The sequence below is a fragment of the Anguilla rostrata genome, chromosome 8 (genome assembly GCF_018555375.3).
Source record: "Anguilla rostrata isolate EN2019 chromosome 8, ASM1855537v3, whole genome shotgun sequence".
Taxonomy (NCBI): domain Eukaryota; kingdom Metazoa; phylum Chordata; class Actinopteri; order Anguilliformes; family Anguillidae; genus Anguilla; species Anguilla rostrata.
This window is the reverse complement of record NC_057940.1, coordinates 54,089,354-54,104,435: the sequence shown is the minus strand read 5'-3', so window position 1 is coordinate 54,104,435 and position 15,082 is coordinate 54,089,354. Positions and strand designations below refer to the sequence as shown.

The 15,082-nt window shown below is 41.7% G+C and overlaps 1 protein-coding gene and 2 long non-coding RNA genes across 25 annotated transcripts in view; 1 reads left to right on the top strand and 2 right to left on the bottom strand.

The window, feature by feature from the left end:
• The window catches only part of LOC135262093 (BOLA class I histocompatibility antigen, alpha chain BL3-7-like), a 95,884-nt gene that overhangs the window by 60,649 nt on the left and 20,153 nt on the right, over nucleotides 1-15,082 (top strand). For 18 of the 23 annotated variants that reach the window (XR_010332105.1, XR_010332103.1, XR_010332104.1 and 15 more), the window contains exons 6-7: nucleotides 538-816; nucleotides 2,082-2,393. Coding sequence is in view for 18 of the 23 variants with exons in the window: in XM_064348930.1 (XP_064205000.1) it covers nucleotides 538-816; nucleotides 2,082-2,393 (591 nt within the window). In the remaining 5 variants the exon portion in view is untranslated. Of the gene's footprint in view, nucleotides 1-537; nucleotides 817-2,081; nucleotides 2,394-3,517; nucleotides 3,620-8,638; nucleotides 10,503-15,082 lie in introns of those variants that run through there. The other 5 variants (XM_064348943.1, XM_064348942.1, XM_064348941.1 and 2 more) reach the window with 3 other exon arrangements.
• LOC135262098 (uncharacterized) overlaps nucleotides 1-15,082 on the bottom strand; it is a 60,654-nt gene that overhangs the window by 40,851 nt on the left and 4,721 nt on the right. The gene's annotated exons all lie outside the window — the stretch shown is intronic.
• LOC135262103 (uncharacterized) lies at nucleotides 12,317-13,380 on the bottom strand. Its single transcript, XR_010332111.1, has 3 exons — nucleotides 13,034-13,380; nucleotides 12,746-12,876; nucleotides 12,317-12,635 (listed from the first exon to the last, which is right to left on the bottom strand). It is a non-coding gene; the product is annotated as an uncharacterized LOC135262103 (long non-coding RNA).

The window sequence follows — 15,082 nt, the reverse complement described above, 5'->3', positions numbered from 1 at the left end:
AAGTGAAAAAAGAGACTGGCTTGCAAGGCTAGTTGACCAGTAACGTTAGGTGTCAATAGAGCTGAAAGTATCACCGGAGGTTATTGGCAAGGAAAACCAGATGATCCACTTGCCCTGGGTCCAGGGCAGAACATTTTTTGTTGACATAGGAAGTAAAATTTGCATGCATGAACATGATTCGCCGCATGAAATTAAATTCTGCATGTTAATTACAATACGCGGGATCCAAAACTAATATTCGAATGCTCAAATATAGGTTCGAACTTTTAAAAAAATAAAGATTTTCGAATAGTTTTCGAACTTCGAATATTTTTTGACAGCCCTAGTGTGCAGTGACATTGTGTATGTGTGTGTGTGATGTGTGCAGTGACGTGTGATATGCGCAGTGACAGTGTGTGTGTGTGTTATGTGTGCAGTGACAGTGTGTGTGTGTGTATTAGATGTGTGCAGTGTCAGCATATTGACAGTGTGTGTGTGTGTGCGTGTGTGTGTGTGTGCATTAGTTGCGCAGTGACAGTGTGTGTTTTCTCTCTCCAGGTGTGCACACACTGCAGAGAATGGTCGGCTGTGAGTGGGATGATGTGACCGGGGCCACAAGAGGGTTTGATCAGTATGGATACGACGGGGAAGACTTCATTACTTATGACCTGAGAAACCAGCGTTACATTGCAGTATCGCAGCAGGCGTTTATCACTGCAGTGAAATGGAATAATAACCCAGCTCTGCTTGAGCACAGGAAGCAGTACCTGACCCTGGAGTGCGTTGCGTGGCTGAAGAAGTACGTGAGCTATGGGAGGAGCGCTCTGGAGAGGACAGGTACAGCAGTACTGAGAGCACAACTCTGCTGCTCTCCCATCATGTTAAACTCTTATGCAGCTCTAGCCTGGGAGGCTCAGTGGCAGCAGGAACGCATTCTCTGCACACAGGTCACATGGTACAGCTTTACTTCAATTGGCTGAGTAAAGCAAATCATATCTGTTACATGTGCTCTTTAAGGTTCAAAATCATTTTCTTCGGGAAAGTAAATTAACATCTGTCTAGAAACAGTCATATAAAAGCACAGTCTGTGCAAACACATGCTATCTAACAGCTGTAGTAATGTACTGAACACATGCTATCTAACAGCTGTAGTAATGTACTGAACACATGCTGTCTAACCGCAGTAATAATGTACTGAACACATGATGTCTAACAGCAGCAGTAATGTACTGAACACATGCTGTCTAACAGCAGTAGTAATGTACTGAACACATGCTGTCTAACAGCAGTAGTAATATACTGAACACAAGCTGTCTAACCGCAGTAATAATGTACTGAACACATGATGTCTAACAGCAGCAGTAATGTACTGAACACATGCTGTCTGACAGCAGTAGTAATGTACTGAACACATGCTGTCTAACAGCAGTAGTAATGTACTGAACACATGCTGTCTAACAGCAGCAGTAATGTACTGAACACATGCTGTCTAACAGCAGTAGTAATGTACTGAACACATGCTGTCTAACAGCAGTAGTAATGTACTGAACACATGATGTCTAACAGCAGTAGTAATGTACTGAACACATGCTGTCTAACAGCAGTAGTAATGTACTGAACACATGCTGTCTAACAGCAGTAGTAATGTACTGAACACATGCTGTCTAACAGCAGTAGTAATGTACTGAACACAGGCTGTCTAACAGCAGTAGTAATGTACTGAACATGATGTCTAACAGCAGTAGTAAGTACTGAACACATTAAGTCCTGAAATGTCGACTCGTTTTACAATAAGGCATATTATATATTCCAAGACCAGACTCAAGTTAAAAGATGCAAATAAATATTTATTTTTACAAAACGCAAATATACTTTTACATTAGAAACAATAACAGTCCCAAGGATTCCAGCCAAAAAGAACAAAATAAGTAACATATTTACTGTTTACCATGGGAAGAAATAACAATTGGTTAAGTAAATAATTTAACTAATACATTAAAAGTTTTATTCCCCTCTTTCTCTTTTGCTGTCTGTTGTTCTCTCACTTTCTTCACCTTTACTCTACCTCCCCCTCTCTCACTCTCTCTCTCTCTCTCTCTCAGTTGCTCCTGAGGTCTCTCTGCTGCAGAAGGACCCCTCCTCTCCTGTCATTACCTGTCATGTGACCGGATTCTACCCCCGTGTCGTCATGGTAATCTGGCAGAGAAATGGAGAGGACCTGGATGTGGATGTAGAGATGGGGGAGACTGTGCCCAATGAGGACAGAACTTTCCAGACCAGATCTCACCTGAGAGTGAAGCCTGAGGACTGGAAGAGCCAAGAGTACACCTGTACTGTACAGCAGAAGAGCCTGGAACAGGACATCGTTGTGTCTGTCAAAGAGGAGAACATCAAGAGGAACAGCGATATCAAGAGTGAGTGAGAGAGAGAGAGAGAGAGAGAGAGATAGAGAGAGGGGGGAGATATCGAGATCGAGAGAGAGTTAGAGAGAGGGAGGGAGAGAGAGAGATATCAAGAGTGAGTGAGAGAGAGGGAGGGAGAGAGAGAGAGAGACATGATGACAAATGATGATGCCTTCTTGTTCTTAATGACACTAAAGCGAGCAGCATACTTCTTGCGGAAACGAAGTTCGGTGAGGTCGTAAGAACAAAATGAGGTGATTGAGGAAAAAACGAACAAACGCATTCCCTTGTGGAAGTTTTTTCGGCACTTCTTGCACCTCCAAGATTTTCTAACTAGACGAAATCACCACAGATGACAGCAATGCGGACATCGTGTGTGACTGGTCAGTAATAACCTATATACATAATGCAATAATGCATAATAATACATTGGCAATTCAATCCAATAATACGTTTACAATCCATTCATACGTTACCATAGACAGTTTTGAAGAAAAAAAGACGTTGTGCTACGCGTGGTTGCTACAGATAGAATGATTCCATTTGAGTAAGATGTGATTGGTCAGAATACTGAATGGGCGGGGTCTTAACCAATGGAATGTTATGGAATCAAAGCGAAACCACATCGAGTATAAAACAATTTCGTCCACGTAGAACGTTTTCGGTTTCGGCAAGCCAAAAAAAAAATTGACTTTTGAAGTATGCTGCCCGCTTAAATGTTCTGAATGTTCAACAGTGAGGGAACGCAAAGGTGTAACACCTGTGAAATCACTGTTTGGGGTTGGGTTTGGATCTGTAAATTTCCCCTATGGTAGAGAGAGAGAGAGAGAAAGAGAGACGAACAGGACGAACACAGAGAGTGGTTTACCCCAAACACACTGCACTTTTGCTCGGTAGTAGAACCTCTGGCTCTCTCTACACTAACCACAGATACACTAAATTGATGTAAGTCCAGTAATAAGGTATGGGGATAATTTAGACATGAGTCAAATGAAGATATCAAAAAAGCAATATATTAACCTAACGTTGTGCGTGTGTGTGTGTGTGTGTGTGCGCGCATGTGCGTGTGTGCCTGTGCGTGTGCATGTTTGTGTGTGTGTGTGTGTTTAATGTGATTCCCTCTGACGGTAATCCAGACAGCAGCAGCCCCCCCATGGGCGTCATCATCGGCTGTGTGCTGGGCGCTCTCATCCTCGCCCTCATCATCGGTGTCATCATGTGGAGGAGGAGAAGCTCAGGTGAGAGTCACTGACACACAGAGATACTGACACACTGAGTTACAGACACAGACCCACTGACACACCTTAGCACTGAGAGACACCAGGGCAGTCACATAATAAAGCTGGCACACTGAAACATTTCAGAGTTTAATAGTTTCACAAGGACAGTCAGACATGCTGCGTGTATGATTCTAACTCTGTGTGTCTCTGTTCCAGACTACGGGAGTATATTTACTCCTGTTCTTTACTCAATGCTTATGCATGTCATTATAATCAAGTACAAATACCCAGAGTTCAGACTGTAATTGCTCCTGTTTATAAGTCTACTGTGTTGCAGTGCTATCCCGTGTGTGTGTGTGTGTGTAACGTGTGTGTATGTGCGTGTGTTTGGCTGAATGTCTGTATCTTAATCAGGTCTGGAATTCTGGAATCGTTTTTGATTGGCTGACATTGATGTTACTGGGTGTATTGCATAATAAAATGAGTTACTTGGTTGTTAGTTGAGATTAAACATGTAAAATGAGTCTGAGTGTGTGATATGAGCCTGAGTGTGTGATATGAGCTGAGTGTGTGATATGAGTCTGAGTGTGTGATATGAGTCTGAGTGTGTGATATGAGTCTGAGTGTGTGATATGAGCTGAGTGTGTGATATGAGTCTGAGTGTGTGATATGAGCTGAGTGTGTGATATGAGCTGAGTGTGTGATATGAGTCTGAGTGTGTGATATGAGTCTGAGTGTGTGATATGAGCTGAGTGTGTGATATGAGCTGAGTGTGTGATATGAGTCTGAGTGTGTGATATGAGCTGAGTGTGTGATATGAGTCTGAGTGTGTGTGAGTGTGTAATATGAGCTGAGTGTGTGATATGAGTCTGAGTGTGTGATATGAGCTGAGTGTGTGATATGAGCTGAGTGTGTGATATGAGTCTGTGTGTGTGATATGAGTCTGAGTGTGTGATATGAGCTGAGTGTCTGATATGAGTCTGAGTGTGTGATATGAGTCTGAGTGTGTGATATGAGACTGAGTGTGTGATATGAGACTGAGTGTGTGGTATGAGTCTGAGTGTGTGATATGAGTGAGTGTGTGATATGAGTGAGTGTGTGATATGAGTCTGAGTGTGTGATATGAGCCTGAGTGTGTGATATGAGCTGAGTGTGTGATGTGAGCTGAGTGTGTGATATGAGTGAGTGTGTGATATGAGTCTGAGTGTGTGATATGAGACTGAGTGTGTGATATGAGCCTGAGTGTGTGATATGAGCGTGAGTGTGTGATATGAGTCTGAGTGTGTGATATGAGTCTGAGTGTGTGATATGAGCTGAGTGTGTGATATGAGCTGAGTGTGTGATATGAGCTGAGTGTGTGATATGAGTCTGAGTGTGTGATATGAGTCTGAGTGTGTGATATGAGTCTGAGTGTGTGATATGAGCTGAGTGTGTGATATGAGCTGAGTGTGTGATATGAGTCTGAGTGTGTGATATGAGTCTGAGTGTGTGATATGAGCTGAGTGTGTGATATGAGCTGAGTGTGTGATATGTGCCTGAGTGTGTGATGTGAGCTGAGTGTGTGATATGAGTCTGAGTGTGTGATATGAGTCTGAGTGTGTGATATGAGCTGAGTGTGTGATATGAGTCTGAGTGTGTGATATGAGCTGAGTGTGTGATGTGAGCTGAGTGTGTGATATGAGCTGAGTGTGTGATATGAGTCTGAGTTTGTGATATGAGTCTGAGTGTGTGATATGAGCTGAGTGTGTGATGTGAGCTGAGTGTGTGATATGAGCTGAGTGTGTGATATGAGTCTGAGTGTGTGATATGAGTCTGAGTGTGTGATATGAGCTGAGTGTGTGAAATGAGCTGAGTGTGTGATATGAGCTACACTGAGCTCTGCTGAACTGGGGTTCTGACTGAGCTTCTCATTGCAGCCTCTGACACGGATTCTCAGAACTCCGGCCAGCCTGCATTCTCGGTTCCAGTCTACAGGAACACTAGCAGTGAGTATATTTACTCCTGTGCTTTACTCAATGCAATGAATGTCATTATAATCAAGCACAAATACCCAGAGTTCAGACCGTAATTACTTCTGTTTACATGTGTCCAGTGTTACAGTGTTGTGCCTTGTGTGTGTGGCTGAGTGACCATAACTTAATCAGTTCCGGAATTCCGGAATAGTTTTTGATTGGCTCAAATGAATGTTACTGAGGTCATGTACCTTACTTTAAACCTTTGGAAAGAAGGTTTTTAGATTTTTTTATTTTCAAAATTCTAAGTCAGTTTTCTAGAACGCCATTGTTTTCAATTACTAGTAGTGGTGGAGTCTGAGTGTGTGATATGAGTCTGAGTGTGTGATATGAGTCTGAGTGTGTGATATGAGCTGAGTGTGTGATATAAGTCTGAGTGTGTGATATGAGCTGAGTGTGTGATATGAGCCTGAGTGTGTGATATGAGCTGAGTGTGTGATATGAGCCTGAGTGTGTGATATGAGTCTGAGTGTGTGATATGAGTCTGAGTGTGTGATATGAGTCTGAGTGTGTGATATTAGTCTGAGTGTGTGATATGAGTCTGAGTGTGGGATATGAGTGAGTGTGTGATATGAGTCTGAGTGTGTGATATGAGTCTGAGTGTGTGATATGAGTCTGAGTGTGTGATATTAGTCTGAGTGTGTGATATTAGTCTGAGTGTGTGATATGAGCTACACTGAGCTCTGCTGAACTGGGGTTCTGACTGAGCTTCTCATTGCAGCCTCTGACACGGATTCTCAGAACTCCGGCCAGCCTGCATTCTCGGATCCAGTCTACAGGAACACTAGCAGTGAGTATATTTACTCCTGTGCTTTACTCAATGCAATGAATGTCATTATAATCAAGCACAAATACCCAGAGTTCAGACCGTAATTACTTCTGTTTACATGTGTCCAGTGTTACAGTGTTGTGCCTTGTGTGTGTGGCTGAGTGACCATAACTTCATCAGTTCTGGAATTCCGGAATAATTTTTGATTGGCTCAAATGAATGTTACTGAGGTCATGTACCTTACTTTAAACCTTTGAAAATAAGTTTTTTAGATTTTTTTATTTTCAAAATTCTAAGTCAGTTTTCTAGAACGCCATTGCTTTCAATTACTAGTAGTGGTGGAGTCTGAGTGTGTGATATGAGTCTGAGTGTGTGATATGAGTCTGAGTGTGTGATATGAGCTGAGTGAGTGATATGAGTTGAGTGTGTGATATGAGCGTGAGTGTGTGATATGAGCTGAGTGTGTGATATGAGCTGAGTGTGTGATATGAGCCTGAGTGTGTGATATGAACCTGTGTGTGATATGAACCTGTGTGTGATATGAGCTGAGTGTGTGATATGAGTCTGAGTATGTGATATGAGGCTGAGTATGTGATATGAGTCTGAGTGTGTGATATGAGCCTGAGTGTGTGATATGAGCTGAATGTGTGATATGAGTCTGAGTGTGTGATATGAGCTGAGTGTGTGATATGAGCCTGAGTATGTGATATGAGCTGAGTGTGATATGAGCTGAGTGTGTGATATGAGTCTGAGTGTGTGATATGAGCTGAGTGTGTGATATGAGTCTGAGTGTGTGATATGAGTCTGAGTGTGTGATATGAGCTGAGTGTGTGATATGAGTCTGTGTGTGTGATATGAGCCTGAGTGTGTGATAGGAGCTGAGTGTGTGATATGAGCTGAGTGTGTGATATGAGTCTGAGTGTGTGATATGAGCTGAGTGTGTGATATGAGTCTGAGTGTGTGATATGAGGCTGAGTATGTGATATGAGCTGAGTGTGTGATATGAGTCTGTGTGTGTGATATGAGCCTGAGTGTGTGATAGGAGCTGAGTGTGTGATATGAGTCTGAGTGTGTGATATGAGCTGAGTGTGTGATATGAGTCTGAGTGTGTGATATGAGCTGAGTGTGTGATATGAGTCTGAGTGTGTGATATGAGCCTGAGTATGTGATATGAGCTGAGTGTGTGATATGAGTTTGAGTGTGTGATGAGCTTCACTGAGCTGTTGAACTGGGGTTCTGACTGAGCTTCTCATTACAGCATTAGACACAGATTCTGTAAGGTCCAACCAAAGCTCTGTTGATTCTTCGGGTTCTGATGCACCATTGATAGGACTGAGATCTCCGTAAAGACTGCGTAATGCACCGTAAGTCACTTTGCTGTATACCTACCCTGCAGAGAGATCCCTCTCAGTACCGGTAATTCATCACTCTTCTGAACTCAGTGTGTGTACAAATTAAATTGAATTGAATGATTTTTGCACTTCTTACCAATTGTGAACAACTGGGTACACAGTTAGGCACCAGAAATGAGGCCTGTCATGTTTGCTTGTGGTGGCTGTGTTAGTGGCTTGGATTAAACAGAACCTGACGATGGCAGGCTATCCGCATAGGTGCAGCGAGGAGGAGGGCAATACTTTAAAGATCAATTGCTTTTGTCAGTACAGATGTAGCTAGCTAAACTGGTTAACATTACATATCCTTAAACTAAATAAAAACAACTCACATTTTATATATTGTGTTATTCATTCACACCGTTCCACTTTATTTATGTACATACTCCTCATTGTGTACCATTTTCCCATGGCATAATTGAAGTTTCCAATCTGAGAGAGGCAGTGACTGCACTTCTGTCATCCGCCATTACATTGCTCTTGACAGTTTTTCTTGAAAGGAGAGATGGGATTTTTTCCAGTCGGAGCACGCATGGATGCACACTTCTAATTCTGATCAAATGGAGTGCACATCCGGGTACTTTATCCGTGCTCCGCACTACCGCACTTGGTTTTGGACTCGCACCCCGGTTTGGCTATGCGCACTCAGAGCATGGGAGTATGCGGTTTGGGACACAGACAATAAGTTACTCCACTGATTCAATGTGTCTCAGTCTCCACACTGGAGTTTCCATGGTTACATTATGACCTCACAGGCCTTTCCTGCAGCTCCTGGAGTTCCGGCTCCACCCTGCAGGTCTGTAGCTCTGTACTAGAGCCTGGATCCAGAGCAGAGTTTAATCACCCTGTACTGCTGTCTGTACAGGAGAGGAGCTGGAGGAGAGCTACAGCAAGAGGATCACACACACACACACACACACACACACACACACACAATACACACACACATGCACACACACACACACACACACGGACATATACACCTGTTTTTTAATCATTATAATCTACAGCTGGTGACAGTCTGGAGCCCCCTAAATTGATCATTCTGATTTTTGTATAAACTAAACTGGTCGACCCTACAAAATGTTTGGCCACAAATTTCGGCAAGAAGCTCTCAAAACTTAATACCAAAAACAACATTGATGATTATGCGTTGCATTTATATAGCGACTTGATTATTTCTCCCTCAATCTTTCGGCTGTTCCTGTACTTCGGCCAAACCGCATATTTGATTTGGCATATGCTTTACGCCGGATGCCCTTCCTGACGCAACCCTCCCCATTTATCCAGGCTTGGGACCGGCACTACGAATACACTGGCTTGCGCATCCTCAGTGGCTAGGTTGGAGAAACAAACCCGGGCCTCCAGCGTGGCAGGCAAGAGCTCTACCACTGAACCACCAATGCTCCAGCGACTTGATTATCTCACTATCTCTAAATGCTTTACAGTGAAACGGGGTTAACCCACCTCAGGCACCACCGCTGTCTAGCCCCCCACTGGCCCCACATGGCAGCCATTTTGTGCCAGAACGCTCACTGCATATCAGGTGAGGTGGGGAAGTAATTACAGTCACTCCTGCTAATAAATTTCATTGGATTAAGGGTTCCATTTAACAAAACGTAGTGTGTTAATGCTGTCCTGTTGCTTTATATTCTCTTAGATTTAAACACTGCACAGTTTAGATAAATGAGAGCACTTGTGTTTATCTGTGTATGTAACTCACTGAAGAATGAGAATGAGCCCCCAGCACACAACTGAAAGGGAACTACAATAGAAATAAAGTAAAGAACAGCAGGATGTTCTAAAATGAAGAAGGTAATGTTCCCCTGTCTGGACTGCACCCTGAAAAGCATGGCCAGTTCCATACCTGGAGGGTCGATGTGTTTGCTGGTTTTTGCTTCCACCAGTAACCCTGGCTCAGTTAGCTCATTAGCTGTATATACAAACACTGGTTCACTCAGAGTAGACTACAGCAAAACCTTTTTTACTGAACATTTGGCACAAGAATCTGTCTCCACTATGATTCATGAGTTTATCATCAAAATTTTCTAATAACACAATTAAATTTGCATTTGCTAGTAACCCAGTTGTAGCATACGGCAAATGACATGTCAGGCAATCACATAAATTGAATAAATGGCAACAATTTGGCTTCAATGGTTTCTTGTGATTATAAGCAAAACACTGAAATTATCAGGCTCAGTAAAGGTGTATTAGTAACATAAATTAGTATTGAATGACTTGTAACCCTGTTTGAGGTTGTACTGTCAGTATAAACACTCAGTTAACACAAGCTCTCAGTTTTGCATTTTGTTGTTTTTTATTTTTTGAGCTGTTCATATTTTCTTGTTTTTCCTCTGAAGTTGATTTTAATTTACAATTGAATATACAGTTTAAGTGCTTTTTGGGTATAATTTGGTTATGGGTAAGAAGAATATTTCTACCCTAGTAGTATTACTGTTTTTGTTTGAATCTGAATGTATCTTAGAGAATGTGAGGGTAAAGCTTCTCCTGTATTTAATTAAGCATTTATACCGAGTAAAGAGGAAGATTTGGTTTTTAGATTCAGTTAGAGTCACATTGATAGATCTTGATATGTACCGTCTTATTATATGACAAAAAAACACCAAAATAACATGGCTAGCTTGATTGGCATTAAGATTTCCTGCTTGTCTTTACACTTGACATGTTTGTAAAATGACCAAATTAAATAAAGGAGTGAAAATGTTTTTGAAGTGTCTTCTTTCAAAAAAAAATAAGTTCAACCTACAGCTCAGTTGGTGAGCTATTTCTTCAATAGAAAAAAAAACACAAATGTTTATTTTAAACTTATCGCCACCTTCCACTTTTTACACAGCAAATTCCCAGTGAAACTGAGTACCATTTCACCAGTGTGCACTCATATAAACTCTATTAGAGTTGAATTAACACTGGTCATTTTACTGTATATGACACACGTTTATACTGCACAGATATTCTAAGACATGAAATACACATACCATGTATTGGCAGTAACCAGGATCATGTTTTCCTACAACATAATGGACTGAAAGTTATCTTAGTTTTTAGCAAAATAGAACAAAGCTCCTCAAAGTATTTTGAAGATTTCATGAGTAAGCCGGCTTTACCTGTGCAAAACAAAACTAAATGTAGCTGCAAAGCAGAAATTCTGGGGCCGTATGTATCAAGCCGCTCAAAGTAAAAAATTAGACTTAAGTGTAAGAATTGGTGACTTTTACTCCTACACTCACATTTAAGAATAAAAGTGATTTATCAAGTTTCTCTTGACTTAAGAATACTCTTAACCTCTCAGGTAATTAAGAGACCTCTGGGGCTCTCTTAATTTGGCTAGGAGTAGGCAAGATGGCAGAACTGCGAAGACTGAGACGCGCACGCACCTTCCGGGACAGGAAGAATGTTTTACAAATGTTTGATGATGCACAGTTAATCAAACGTTATCGCTTAGATCATCAGGGAATCATCTTTGTCACCGATCTTGTGCGGGATGTAATATCACCATCAACTTTGAGAAGTAGCGTAATTACGGCAGAGATGCGAGTCATTTTAACGCTGCGCTTCCTAGCCACTGGAAAAATGCAGTTATGCAATGCTGATGATTTGGGACCATCACAACCCACCATCAGCAGTTAGTGGCAAAAACTGTCAGCCCTTGCAGCACCTCACATAGTGAGGAGGTTTATAGAATTTCCAACCTCTCCTCGGTTAATCTGCCAGAAGCAAGCTGCATTTATGCATCTAGCGGGCTTCCCGGGGGTGGTTGGAGTAATTGATGGGACCCACATACGTATAATTGCTCCAAGCGTAGATGAAGAGACTTTTGTAAACAGGAAGAGGTACCACAGCATCAACACCCAGGTAGTCTTTGACGCAGATTACAACATTTTAGATGTTGTGTCCAAGTGGCCAGGATCTACCCATGACGCACGCATCCTGAATGAAAGTGGATTGCAACAGCTGTTTGACAAGAACATTGTTCCACCCGGGTGCCATATCCTTGGAGATAAAGGCTACCCACAACGACGCTGGCTTCTCACACCATTCCCAAGACCACAACCAGGGGGCCAAGAAAATTACAACAGGTACAAATTAACTAAGCCTATGAATTATAATAATGAATCATCTCACCATTGTAGAGTTATTTTTGACGGTCATCTAAACATAATTGGACTTTTCAGGGCTCACCAATGCACCCGAAGCGTTATGGAGAGGGGCATCGGCCAATGGAAACACCGGTTCCATGTCCTTCATGGGGAAATCCGCCAAACACCACAGAAGGCCAGCAATATTATAATGGCATGTGCAGTCTCGCATAACATATGCAAAATATCCAACATTCCTCTCTCCCCTGATGAGGGAGATCATAATAATGATGATGATGATGACGACCACCCTCCTAGCATCCCATTTGCCTCTGATGCCACTGTTTAGGCAGCACTTTGCCAACTTTCATTTTGGGTAAGAAATACATTTTTATTTTGCTCCTGTCACACTCCTGCCCCCAATCTATTGATTATAAGTGCTGAGTGGACTTTTTTTAAAAGACAGCAATAGGCAAGATTTCATCTTTTTTATTTTTAGTTCATAATAATGCTCCTTCATCCTTAAAACTTTTATGCTCATCCGCAACTCTTCTCTCCGCAGTGCATCCATGTCCTCCACCTCGTCCGGGTTGAGCCGTGGAGTGGCAGTGGCCAGTGGCCAGTGGGGGCTCAGGGAGCAGGGGCTCTGGGCCTGCTGCTGGAGAGGGAATGCCAGATGGGCCTGGAAGCAGTGCTGTTGCAGCTGGCAGTTCCTCTACAGGCAGCTCATGAGGGGACGAGATGGTGTTTTCATCTGCATTACTGAAAAACAGAATTCATTTTAAGTTAGTTTATTCTTGTGAATATGCATTTGTATCAATAAAATAAGTATTGAGTATTGAGCTACACTTCTTTTATAATAGCATGCCAACCATACTACGGTCTGCAGTTTGAGTAGTGCAGCATCCTGACAGTCGCCCACTCCACTGATTGTGGCATTACTACTGATTGTGGAGAACTACTTCTGCCACTGCGCTTAAAGGTTTAGGCGCAGGACCTCCACCTGAATAAAAAAATATAACTACATTAATGTTCATCAGCAATAGGTAACAAACGTGTCTCATAAATAATAAATAAATAAATAAATAAATAAATAAATAAATAAATAAATAAATAAATAAATAAATAAATAAAATACATAAATAATGTAGACTACGAACCAGTGCCAGATGTTGCCTTCTTGAAAGGGGAGATTTCCTGACGCGCTTTGGACAAAACATTGTGCCATTTCTTTTTGCATTCCTCCGAATGGTGGAGGAGAAACTCACTGTCTGCTGTCTGCGATCTGCTTCCAAACTTCTTTTTTGTGTCGACTTGTAAATGTGGGGCTAAATTTTCCCTTCTTTGCCTTCACCTCCTCTACCAACATCACCGTTTCTTCCACAGTCCAATTCGGCTTTCTTTTCACATCCATTTTGCTTAGACTAACATTAGACAACAAGGGAGCTTTCATAATGAGGGTGTGTTTCTTTATTGAAAACTTCTGTTGACCCATCAATAGAACACATATTTCCCAAAAGCTGATTGGTTCTTGTCTCTTAGCAATTTCGGAAATTGATGACATCATCTTAATCCTTTTGTTTGCAGCACCTGTGATTGTCACAGAAACACACTTAAGCGTTACTCTTGAGAATGTCTCAAGACTTACCTCTGAGAAAGTGTGAGCTGCCTGATAACTATGTTTTACCGACCACTTTAAGCGAAGAATGATTTCACTCCAAAGTAAGCTGTTATGAGATTCTTAAGTGTAATTATTAAGATGTTTGATACATAAGGCCCCTGGACGTTTGGTGAAATGGGGACGCTGGGCCTCATTCACCAATATCTTCCTAAGTTTTTTCTTAAATTTGTACTTAAGAAAGATCCTGAGAAAAGTCTACGTCAAATTCACAGCGTGTTCTTAAACCGCAGAATTGTTCGCACTCGTGTTCTTAAAATGATGAATCCCATTGTCTTAGTAAATGTAAAGCGCGTGCCAGTTGTTCCTAATTAGCATAGATAAACGCCCCGCCATAAAAGGGCATGAGACTACAGGGCCGTGTGCACACACAGAAATCACACACAGAAATCGAAAAGAAAAGTTGAGAGAGAAGTCAAGAATGCCCAAACGAAAATTTAAAGACGTCGGAGCACCGGACTCCAAACGTAAGAAAAACGTAGTTCTGAAGCGGAGATACTGCTGCCGGAAGTATATTTAGTAGCGTCAGTAGTGGATATAAAATAACACAAAAAAAGGTAAACGGGATGCAATTACTCGTTCAGTGAACGCTGTATCCGGAGAAGGTCGCACAACTGATGAAGTAAAAAAAAATGGTTTGATATCAAATCTGAGGCAAAAAAAAAAAAAAAAAAAATGCTAGTGCGAGTGGGCGCAAGGAATTGCGTGTTATGCATTCAAACGACAAAGCGCTTCTCGTCACATTAATACCGCTAATTAAATCAACCGGCAGTAAACTGCATCGGAGAAACTAGCTGTTTCAACCCGTCGTTGCACAAAACACTGCACAAAAAATTTAATGTCAGTCATTTTGGTGTCACCCCCCCTGATGGTGTCACCCGGTGCGGTCCCCACAACCCCCAATGATGCCTCTGAAGTGTTCTCTTCAACATGTCCATGTGTTTAAAAAGTGTTACCTAAGTGCTTAATTTGTATTCAAAATTTAAACATTTGCTTTTGCTGTATAGATCAAACATTACATAATTGAAACTCCCAAACATAAAAGGTCACTACAATGGTTTGATTTTTATCATTTATTTACAGATGAACTCCTGCTGAGACAACCACCATCTGAGGTGGAACCTGGTACCTTAATGCTTTGTAAAACAATGAAAATAATAATTAAAAAATAATTTAAATCCTATAATATTATACAACATTGTAGAATTGAAGAAAATGCAATAACAAATTATTTTTCACAAACTTACAGCACTCAAATGTGCGTAAGTGTGCTCTTGAGTGTGCGTAGATTCTGTTCTTACCTAAGAACAAATCCCAAATAAGAAAACATTGGTGAATGTCAACATCTGAAAATGCGTAAGTGGGCTTTAAAAAGAAAATTCTTCTTAAGAACAGTTGGTGAATGAGGCCCATTGTCTTCTAATATTTCTCTGGTCTTTTCTTCTGGTAGGTTTCCGAGGTGGATTCTCCTGTATGGGCAGGCGGTGGCAGGGCAGTGACAGCTTTGCTCATCTTGATGCTTGTCACAGGG